Below are 11,716 nucleotides of genomic sequence, written 5' to 3'. Positions count from 1 at the left end.
CGCTTAAGTGTCCAATTACAAGAATAGTGTTAATAAAAAATCACTCTATATATATATGTGTGTGTGTGTGTGTGTGTGTGTGTGTGTAAGTGAAAACATCATTGTGTGTGTGTGGGGGGGGGGGGGGGGGGGGGGGGGGGGAGGGGGGGGTTGTTGTAAGAGAGCCAAAGGTGATAAAATATGTGACTTGAAATATGAGGTAAAAATAACCACGTTGACATTATAATATCTTACTTGTGACTTGTGGCATCAAGTGCATGAGCTTCATATTAGCAAAACTGCATACTAGCATGAAAAATGTGTAAAAGTTTCACTTTCATATGTATAGCAATTGCATTGCATTGCCACCGTTGAGCTTTGAAGTCAAGACTTGAGGCTCTTTAAAAGCTTTATTCATCCACCATGAGTTAAGTCCACAAGCTAAAGCTCTAATGTGCTCAAAGCCAAAATGTTGTTAGATCATTAATTAAATACTATAATATCATAGTTTTCAAAACTTGCAATTTGATGCTCGTTTTTTATGCACAAAGCTATGACCCAACTTCATCTAGGAGCTATGCTAGGTTGCAAATCTAGGCTAAACACATCAGTCGCATCATTGTCAGTGGAATCATGAAGGCTTTTACTAGATTCCAAAGACTTTGATGAGGCATTCCCTTTGAAGGAGCTTGACAATGGAAATGATTCTTTATGACATGATGTCCTGTTGTCTAGACTGGGCACCATACGCTTTATGCGCTCAAGCTCTCCCACCACCTCATTCATGGATGGCCTTGCTATAGGATCATCATCACAACATCTTAAGGCTAGCATTGCCAATGGATCTAATGCCTCTTTTGGGTATGTTCCCATCCGATTGTCTACAATGTTGAACAATTCCCCTGCATCATAAGCATGCTTTACCTGCATCATAAAGAAGTTGTAAAATTAACTAAAAGCTTAGGAATTGCATAGCACTATCGATATAAAAAAATCATGCATGTGCTTAAGACTACAAGGAATGAAAATCACATACCTCTCTCACAATATTTTTCCCATTTGCAATTGGTTGCATGCCTGTGATGAGCTCTAATAAAACCACACCAAAGCTATACACATCACTCTTGTCAGTTAATTTGTGGGTCAAGAAGTATTCGGGGTCAAGGTATCCCTAGGGAAAGATCAAACATGAAAATTTCATAATCTTTGTGAAATTAGAGGATAAGCTCGCAAACAAGTAAATCATGATGCAAAAGTAAGGCTAAATCTCTTTGCATCACTCCACAACTATGATTGACATGTACATAGTAGCATGTTAAAGTTTTTTTTTCTATATTTTTTCAAAAGCATTATAACGGTGAAAAGGGCATAGATTATTTTCACAGAGAGCTACTATATTGCCCTTTTTTCCAAGGTTTTATAGAAATTTAAAATAAGAAATCATAGTTTCAACTTTCAAAACACACTCTAGGAGATGGTAATGGTGATAAAGAGGAAGAGTATACCACAAAGAGAAGTATTCAAAGGCAAGTGAAATATAATCTTCCATAATATTTTAATATAATATGGTTTCAACTTTCAAAACACACTCTAGGAGATGGTAATGGTGATAAAGAGGAAGAGAGTATACCACAAAGAGAAGTATTCAAAGGCAAGTGAAATATAATCTTCCATAATATTTTAATATAATATGTAGTACATATATACTTATAGTTATAAAAGATGAAAAAAAAAAGCGACGAGAGAGGGAGTGACATAGTACGACAAATGTAACAAGATTAGGACTAGGAATCGGAAATTGTGATATGATTCAATGCAAAAATGAATTATCCTCATATAAATAATATCTCACAGGTAGAATCTGTTTTAGTAAAAAAAGTAGTAACTTCATAACAATCTCTTTTTGACATCATAGAGACTATATATACATATATTAGCTTTTGTGTGCTAGACATATACATGTAAACAAATTCTCTGTGATAGGAACTGAGATCTCTATATGTGTGCATCTATACACATATACAAATCTCGATACATACATAGGGCATATATATATATAGGTGAAAAAATCTATGCGCGTGCACACACACACATTTTGTGTGTGTGTGTGTGTGTGTGTTTTTTTTTTTTTTCATGACATGCACACATATATACACACGGTCTATGTATACACAAATATCAATACATACATGTAGTTTTTTAGTAAGTACTACATACATGCATAAAGCAAACCCCCCTAGGCACACATACACCATTGTTCGGGAAAAAACAATTTTAGAAACATAGAAAATTCTCTTTAGGGTAGATTCAAAGAGGAAATTTTCCAAAATAATCTGCATTTTTTGCAACTATTTTATTTTCATAAGTTTTCTTAGCGGATTTTCTCCTTCTTCCCTTCCCTTCAAATGGTTGTTTTGATTTTTCAACCGGCTCAAGGCAAAGGTGAGACACACTTTTCCCAAACACTAACATACACACATACAAAAGTATAACATTTTACTTTACAGGAATGAAATCTACTTTTGGTTGACTTCAAATTCAGGCTCATAGAACCAAGAGTATGTCAAAGCTCTTTGCTTGCTGTGAAAAACATTCTTTGATTTTGCTATTTTTACCAAGTCACAAAGACTTTTTTTATCTTATCATAGATTCAAATTATTTGATCCATTCCAAACAGATTGAAACCAATAAATATACACCAAATTTGAGAAAAAAGTGAAAGAAAAAATGCATACCGGGGTACCCTTCACAACGGTTGATACATGGGCATGAATGGAGAGCCCCTCAAACTCTGGTAGAGAAGGAGCCAATTTTGAGAGGCCAAAGTCAGCAACTCTAGGATTGTCTTGCCCGTCCAACAAGATATTAGAGGCCTTGATGTCACGATGGAAGATGGGTGGGCTTGCTTCAACATGCAAGTAGCGTATTCCCCTTGCTGCCCCTAATGCCACTTTTAGCCTACTTGCAAAGTCCATTGCACCATCCTCATTCTCTACATTTTCAAGATTACATTATATTCAACCACCTCCTCCTCCTCCTCCTCTCTCTCTCATGCTGCCCTTCCTCAACACATACACACACACACACACACACACACACACACACACACACACACACACACACACACACACACACCCTCCCTCCCTCTCACTCTCTCCCCTCCCCCCCCCCCCCCCACCCCCACCCCTCAAATACACACACAAACACACATAATTTGATCCACTTCAACAAACAAAAACCTTTGTCTGCTTTGTTTGTGCTAAAAGAGTAGATCCGTGTGTGGAACAAAATTAGGTTTTTTCCCAAATTTTTAGCATCTTAGGTGAGATTACGTAAAAGGATATTAAGGGGTGGTCAATATTCAATTTTGACTTAAGACTCCACTGGAATTATTTGGAGGGACAAAAAAACAAAGACAGGTCCTACTTATTTAAACCAAGATCAACAACAACCGTGAATGATTGATGATTGTACATCTTTGCAAGGTGCAACCCTCGTTACTAAATCCCATGGGGTCTTTAATGAAGACCCTATCAACATAGGACCGATGGTGACCATCTGCATGCGAAAGATCCGAGACAAAATAAAATGTCCGATTTTATTCAAGGGTGTCCAAGTTTATTTTTTTTGTCGTAGTTTACTTTTGCATGCCAAAGTTCACTTTATAATTTAAAGTTTACACATTGTAGACAACAAAAGCCACACATGCACATGGTTAAGGCATTGGGCTCCCATGGTGTATGCCCGAGTTTGAATTTGGGGAGGAGGATATGCAACATTAATCTTTTGTTTAGCGTCTGATCTCCTCCATATCCATGCGCATAGTCCCGACCATTGATGCCATGATGGGGTCTTTATCAAAGACCCGTGGGCTTTAGTGCTGAGGAGGGCAAGCAAGCTTGTGAACTTCAATGGATATTTAGTTAGCCATTAATTGGATTTATGACGTTATTTTTTAAAGAAGATGAATCTATGGACATTTTTGATCCATAAATACACGTAAACATTCCTTGTAGCGAAGTGATGTCAATATACATAATGAAAGGGGACACAGCTATTCTTAGGTTTAACTAGATGTTAGAATTCTTTTCTTATAGTTTGCAACCTATCTCTGATTAGGGAAGAACTATACATTTATAGCTAACTCCCAAGTAACATATGTATCACATGTCATATCTACATAAACATAAACTTGCGGGGCGGGATGGCACTATATGTAAAACTGTGTTTTCAAGAACTCTTTATAAAATCCCTTAGGTAGAATTTTTTATTGATAAAAGGGAAATATTTTTCTATTCAACTTGTAAATTTGTTTCAATATCATTTTCTCAACACCCCCCAAGGACATTAATCTCTAATAGCAAGGCAGAAAAACATATGTGAAGAAACGTTCAATTCATGCTCTCCACTCATCTAATGATAATGTCACATGTCTCATCATCCATTCATAAATAAGCCTTTCAACTGTGTCACTTGTGATAAATATGGAAAAATAGCAATAAATATGTGAAAGGTCTTATATGATATCTTAAGTCTAGTTTGCCTAAAAATTTATCTAGTAGTTGACTTCTACTAATTCTATTCGTTCTCCACCTTAACCGACCAATAGAACCAAAAATAGTAGCGAATTCTACCAAGTCTAGCCATTTCTACATTGGCATAGCAATAGTATAGGTCTCTGTTTGTGATAAACTTACAATCTTGTCTACTTGCATGTTATTGAATACAAATAAATTATTTCTAGCATCATTTCTACTTAAGATCATCTTAAAAGGAGATAGGAAGCTAAAGAAGAAAATGAACCGACCAATAGAACCAAAAATAGTAGTGAATTCTACCAAGTCTAGCCATTTCTACATTGGCATAGCAATAGCATAGGTCTCTGTTTGATAAACTTACAATCTTGTTTACTTGCATGTTATTGAATACAAATAAATTATTATCTATTAGTTCTCCACCTTAACCGACCAATAGAACCAAAAATAGTAGCGAATTTGACCAAGTCTAGCCATTTCTACATTGGCATAGCAATAGCATAGGTCTCCGTTTGATAAAACTTACAATCTTGTCTACGTGCATGTTATTGAATACAAATAAATTATTGCTAGCATCATTTCTACTTAAGATCATCTTAAAAGGAGATAGGAAGCTAAAGAAGAAAATGAACATTTGTAATTAGCATTTGTCACAATAAGATCCACAAGTAGGTAAATTTCAATAACAATTCATTAGCATGTCATTGATGTTATGGCAAGGTATTAGGGCCAAACAAAAATTCTCTGAAAGGTAAGACATGTGGAGACTCAATACTCTTGCCCAATGCTTATTAAGTTTTATTCCCGTAAGCATCCTTGAATATCTTTTACCTAAGTATCAGATTGGAGATGATAGCGAAAGAAGAGATGCATGGATAACGACTCACATTGCAACTATTTACAATAGGTTGTTTGACTCTTTGTAAACACCCTTAATCACAGCTTAGTATTGATGGATGCATACATTTGGTGCCAAATATTTTATGGATGCCATGATAGTCTCGAGGTATAAGCAAGACTGATGGACTTGTATGGTAACTATTTCATTGGCCAAGTTTACATCGACATGTTCAAGACTATGTCTTGCATTTATAAAGATGTCAAGTTAGCAAAGCAGAGTGCTTCAAAAGCAGGTGGACTCTTGCATCCCCTTCAAATTCCCCATGTTAAGTGGGAAAGTATTTCTATGGACTTTATAAAAGGCCTTCCTACCAAGGTCCAAGGACATGACTCAATATGGGTTATTTTTGATAGGTTGACCAAGATGTGTAAGTTCATTGCTACCAAGTCTACTATTAAGATGATTGAATTAGCAGAACTATCCATGGAAAACATGTTTACATGCTTTATGGTTTGCATAGTAATACAATGAGTAATCATCATCCAAAGATTAAGACTCAGTTTTGGAGATTTGTTTTTAAAAGATTGGACACAGAGCTCAATCTAAGTACCTCTGGTCATCCAGAGGTAGATGATAAAAAAATAGAGCAGCCAAGTGTTGGAGGGTATGATATGAAGGTAGTCAACAAGAAGCAAACAAATTGGGAAGATGATCTCCCCATCCTCAAATTTGCTTACAATGGTACAAAACATGTCACTACCAAGTTTAGTCCATTTATGCTTATGTAAGACTTTGAAGCTACTCCTTTCAATGGAGTTAGCAACATAAAAACTTCAACATGTAAAGGATTTCCTCCAAGACCATATGGATTCTCACTAGTTATGGACATGAAATAATGTTTATCATCAAGTACTAGTCAAGCGGAAAGGTAGGCTTGAAGAAGGTGCCATCTAGGAAGACATTTGTGTTCTTAAGAATAAATTTCCTAGCTTTGTTATTGAGGGTGAAAACTTTTCTCCAAGGGAAGATTAATGTTAAGGAACGAGTCATAGGGAGCACAACTTTGTGGAGCACGGCTTCAAGATAACATGCTTGGTGACCCTATACATAGGTTCTACCTATATGGGGGTTGGAGGAGTGCATGACTCATTGCCCTTTGTCCCCACATTTTAACTGTCATGTAACTCCTCTCTCTCTCTCTCTCTCTCTCTCTCTCTCTCTCTCACACACACACACACACACACACACACACACACACAACTATGATAACATCCTAATAGATACATTATAAACCTTTGCAACTCAACCATTGATAAATACTTCTATAGCTAAAGCCTTTCAACCTAACTCCAAATGTGTGCTATCCCCACAATCTCCTCTATTCTAATCATCACTAGAATTGCTCCAATAATCTTATTGATATGTTTCAATCCATTCCAATCTAGTTTCACTAAATAGAGTAAAGGATGCCACTCTCACATACCTGTTGCAGCAAGACGATCTTTCAGTGTCCCATTGGGCATGTACTCGTAAACTAGAATCTGTACAAAATATGTCAATGTATATAAGTTGAAATGCATGTTAAAAATTGTGATTATAATCTTATACAATAAAATCCTCCCTTCCTTTGCATAAAATGACTCATTATTGAAGTAACAAACCACACAAAAAAGAATCAGCACATGCTATATTTTTAAACACTTCTTTGTCCATAAAGGTCACACACTTTGACCTTAGAATCACATAAGTTTTTGTGCTTCAAAACTCATTAAATCTTAATTTTGAATGCCCATAATGAGGATGAGGAAGCATGACATCATAAAATCTTTCATTGGATATGATGAACTCAAACAATGTTAACAATGATGTCACTTGCTTACTTGCATCGAAAGAAAGCAAAAATTAGTGTCACAAATAATTGGAGCAAATCTTTCTGTGATTTTGCTCGTCAAAATATCCTCATTGACAAATGAGGATATCTTAACTTGATGCATACCGTATGCTTGTGTGTCATGATATAAGGATGAGTTCAAAAATCTTCTATTTTTGTGTCAAATGAACAAATACCTTGTCATCCTTTAATTCCATAGCACCCACTTGTCCTCACCATTTTAGATTCTCCTCAGACATTTATATACCCCCTCCCAATTTCCTACCGTTTGTGGTTTCTTTTGCAACGAGTTTAGCTTCAAAATGATCAAAAGTTTCATCATCTTAGACTTCCACATGACAACATAAAGCCCAGGGAAGTTAGTTTGAAACCATGGGCGAATCAATGACATAGGAGAGTAATCAATTCACTGTGTAAGAGCCTCACCCATTGGGCTTCAAAGCTCTATTGCTGCATGGTTGGGTAGTCATAATAGAAATTTGGCTCCATAGGAATTTCCTATTGTGTTAAAAAATAGTCTATGGAAATATAATCTTGATCATTTTATTCATGTGTGAGCTATACTTTTTTCTAAGTCTACAAGCATAAATAACCATATAAATGGTTGTGTTTTGTGCTATCCATTGTAAGCCAAGAATCAATATCAAAGCCTTGAGGGGATTATAGTATTCCTAATCCCATCATTAGTGTCAACAATTCCTGGTCCATGTCTAATTGGTTGAGCATGGGCATGTTCTTGGGCAATGAACCGCACCCTCCTTAGTGAAGGGGTGCATGCAAGTACTTGCATTAGCACTTATGGTTTTGACCTAATTTATTCTCATTAGGGCACCATCAATAATACCCTAGAGTAATCTCTCTACACATTGGTTGACCGATATGTGTCACCATTGATCCATAAGATCCAATTGATGTCAGTATGAATATTTGTAAAGCGAAGAATCACTTTAAGTTCAATTTCACCCTTGATCTAGTAATTTTCACCTTCTTTGCATTATTTCAATTCTCAATAAAATGATCACTAGCTTGAATTGATTGAGTGTATTGTTACTCCTCAGCATCAACTTCAAAAAGAGCCCTTAACCATCCAATTTAGAGAAGATTTGAGCATCCAAATGCTTTGTGCGATTTTGCATAATTAGGAACTTGAATGTTGGCTTCTCAAAGGCCCTTGGCCATTTGGTTAGGAGTTGTTGGCTTAAAGCGGGTGTGGGTGGAAGTAAGTTTTAAGTCCTCAAACACACTATTATTAGCGTGTATAGAGGAAACTACACACTTGATCAAGGGGGTAATGGTGGATCTCAATTGAGAGGTCAATTCCATTAAACTTTTCACAGAGTGGGCCGTCCAATTAGATCTCAATTAAAAAGGAAAACACCTTTATTTTTTGTTGGGTCCATGCAGATAGTATTCCCACATTGTAGGCATTGGCTCCAAGTGCCACTGTGGTCAGGAGGAGCTCAATATAGTGCTACTCTTTTCAAGGGGTCACTCACACTACAAATTGATAGCTATTTGTGCACAATTCCCACATAGCTCTAAAGTGAGTTTTTGACACCATTATTGGCGGCTTTCCAACCACAAAAGAGCACCAACTTATGGAGTTGTTTTCCACCATAGTAATTATTGATCTGAAGCCTTGAGCATGGTGTATGATTTCACATTAAGCAAACCAAAAATCTCCGAAGTGTAGTGAAACAACAAAACAAAACGGTGCAATTAGAGAATCCACTGCCCAAGCCCAATCGAAGACTGTGATCAACCTTATGCACTATAAACTTGGTTGTTACACTCTTCTTTATGGGGTCATTGTAGGACACCATAAGTTGGCATACAAGGAGGATTGTTTCCTAGCTTAGGCCCTACCGTGGGGTATCTTAATTTTGTTTCACTTTCTAGCATGTAATCCCACCTACAAATTTGATTTTTTTTCTAGCTTCTACTTTAAAAAAATTAGTGCAGTTTGCCTCTAAAATTTGGACGAGTTCTGGGGAGCCATGTGTTCCGTTCATTTAACCTGTTTGGATGGTAGGGAAAGGCTATGAACCGAACCGAACGGGACTGGCCCCCTTGTCGCGTTGATGGCGTTCGGCGCGCGAAGCAGGTGATTGCGATCCCAAGCTCTGCTGAAGGCCAAGCACGCTCTCCCAACCTCTTTTACGGATTTCCAACCTCTGCTGTAGAGGTGGGTTTCCGTTTGCACACGTAAGGGACATACAATATGCATAAACGGCTGAAACAGATCACTCAACACACATATAGCGCACACACAGAAACACACACACACACACACACACACACACACACACACACACACACACACACACACTTACTTTGAATGTATTTGATACAAATATACACCTGCTTAATTTCTTTTTTCATTTGCTTGTTGAGCATTTTGCATTCTAGCTGTGGTGTCGAAAACGAGTTGCATGCTGTGAAAGAGATGCTTTGCATACAACTTGCTGTTAAGTTCTTTCCATAGAATTCGTCAACTCTGTCATAGCCTTCAAGCCTAAACAGATCAGCTTTGCTATTGGGCTCCAACAGCGACCGGAGTTTTCCATTGTTCTCAATTTGTGACCCATGAACTATATTGCAGCCCTACTTGGCCCCTCTTGATAGCTTCACCTTTGTTGGTATGATGGAGGATGCCATGCACACCAGCCCACCTGCTCTTAAACAGGGTGAATCTGAGCAAGCTGAGGACATGCCCACAAGTGCTCCTATTCATGAGCCACCACAGGTTACGAGTCTCGATACTACAACTCCACTGCGTGCTGCTTTTGAGTCGTATAAGAATAGCAAAGGGCTGAAGCGTGCAAGAGCAGCAGCTGTAACGTGGGATGAGAAGAGCACGCTTACTCTTCTTAAGGTCTACGAAGAGCAATGGACTCACATTAAGAAGGGTAATCTGCGCACAAAGGATTGGGAGGACCTGACATATGCATTGAATAAAGAAATTGATGGATCTTTCAATCTTGAGCATGCACGTAACCGCATCGACACACTAAAAAAGACTTATAAGAAAGAACTTCACAAAATGAACTCAACAGGCTCCACTCCTAGCACTTGGCCCTTGTTTGATATGTGTGCTGCATTGTGGGGGACAATTCCCAAGTGCACAGATATTACAGGTCCCTTTGAAAATGATGGTGCAAGGCCTTCATCGGCTGCCACAGAGATACCAATAGATCTGGATGGACTTGAAGGTGGAAGCACAAGTCAAAATCCTCAAATGGAGGCGGCAGAGCAAGTGGAGCTTGATGGGATTTGCGAGAGGAAGGTAAAGCCGTCAAAACGGTCTTCTTTAGGTTCAGTTGCTCGCACGATGGGTGATGGCATGAGGGAGATGTGGGCAGCTTATGAGCGAGCAGAGGAGAAAAGGACGGCAACCTTGCGAGAGCTAGAGATGAACAGGATGGCACATGAAGAGAGGCTTGTCCGTATCAAAGAAGAGGAAGAGACGAGGCGACAGCAAATGTTCTTTGCTACGCAGTTAGAGATCGCAAAACTCCTTGCTAGGAGGCAGGACTAATGCGGTAATTAATACATGCGCTGTGAATGTGTGTTCAGTTTTGTACTTGAAGGGCTCATTTCACATGTTTCTGATGTGTGCATTTTTTTGCAGGAGGTTGTGTTGATTGTGTGCAGTGTATTCCAGGTCAGTTGCGCCATCATCCACGTGCTTTTTTATCTTTGAAATATTTTAGGTGGATATTTGTTTGCCCTCTATATGGTCCCTTATATGATTAGACAGCTGTTTGGATGCGTACTGGTTTTGGTTATTTAAGAAATGTAAGTGTGGCATTCTGATGCTGTGGAAATTTACTTTGCAGAAGACCTTGCAGATTTTCAGGTAGAGATGAGCAGGTCATCGACAGATGTTCCAATGCAGGCAGTTTTATCTTTGTAGTGTTTTTTCCATAGCTCTCCTTGAGCTATTTTCTTTAGTCTGTATCTCAATTGATACGTTTTTTTTAATGACTTCATATGGGCTCAGGTCGGATAGGTTGACTATGGCCAGTGTATATTTCCCTCCTCTTGTGGAGCAACTAGACTATGCAGTGAAAGTTCTTGTGGTTTCCACCACTGAAGAGACTTTCTTGTTTGCATCTCATTTGTCTTTTATAGCTTAGCAACTAGTTTGCATAATGGAATGTACTATGGGTTGATGGATGAAAATCCCACGAGCTGGTCTCTAACACTTTACTGTGCACATTGTGTTGTTTGTTCAATCTCTATTACTTTATGTAATGGCTTATTGCTGGGCACATTTGTGCCCAATGATTGCAAGGCAAGCGCACATTACATGACAGAAACATATGTGGACTTCAGATTGAGCACAAAACTTATTTTCTGTTCAAGTTTGTTTGTTGCGCTTTGTCAAGATCATAGCGTGTGACGAAGGAGTGCTAGTGCGCAGCACCCCCCCCACGTACATGTGCACACACAGACACACATGCGTAC

At 38.2% G+C, this 11,716-nt stretch overlaps 2 protein-coding genes across 7 annotated transcripts in view; one reads left to right on the top strand and one right to left on the bottom strand.

Annotated features, from left to right (window-relative positions):
• Nucleotides 1–360: 360 nt before the first annotated feature.
• The window catches only part of LOC147463566 (putative LRR receptor-like serine/threonine-protein kinase At1g06840), a 54,535-nt gene continuing 43,179 nt past the window's right edge, over nt 361–11,716 (bottom strand). Inside the window, exons 18-21 of the mRNA XM_086489610.1 lie at nt 6,839–6,896; nt 2,715–2,971; nt 1,016–1,150; nt 361–903 (exon numbers count right to left, since the gene is read on the bottom strand). Coding sequence (XP_086345736.1) covers nt 544–903; nt 1,016–1,150; nt 2,715–2,971; nt 6,839–6,896 — 810 coding nt within the window. The 3' untranslated portion in view covers nt 361–543. The remainder of the gene's footprint in view (nt 904–1,015; nt 1,151–2,714; nt 2,972–6,838; nt 6,897–11,716) is intronic.
• LOC147463567 (trihelix transcription factor ENAP2-like) overlaps nt 9,243–11,716 on the top strand; it is a 32,462-nt gene continuing 29,988 nt past the window's right edge. Inside the window, exons 1-4 of one of the 6 annotated variants that reach the window (XM_086489614.1) lie at nt 9,243–9,431; nt 9,849–10,788; nt 10,878–10,910; nt 11,089–11,557. In XM_086489614.1, the coding sequence (XP_086345740.1) occupies nt 9,288–9,431; nt 9,849–10,784 (1,080 nt within the window). In that variant the 5' untranslated portion in view covers nt 9,243–9,287 and the 3' untranslated portion in view covers nt 10,785–10,788; nt 10,878–10,910; nt 11,089–11,557. Of the gene's footprint in view, nt 9,452–9,769; nt 10,789–10,877; nt 10,911–11,085; nt 11,558–11,716 lie in introns of those variants that run through there. The other 5 variants (XM_086489611.1, XM_086489624.1, XM_086489621.1 and 2 more) reach the window with 5 other exon arrangements.

This window comes from Adiantum capillus-veneris, chromosome 2, assembly GCF_014529385.1.
Source record: "Adiantum capillus-veneris isolate H3 chromosome 2, ASM1452938v2, whole genome shotgun sequence".
Classification (NCBI taxonomy): domain Eukaryota; kingdom Viridiplantae; phylum Streptophyta; class Polypodiopsida; order Polypodiales; family Pteridaceae; genus Adiantum; species Adiantum capillus-veneris.
The sequence above is the reverse complement of the archived record's forward strand: the minus strand, read 5'-3'. Positions and strand labels throughout refer to the sequence as shown.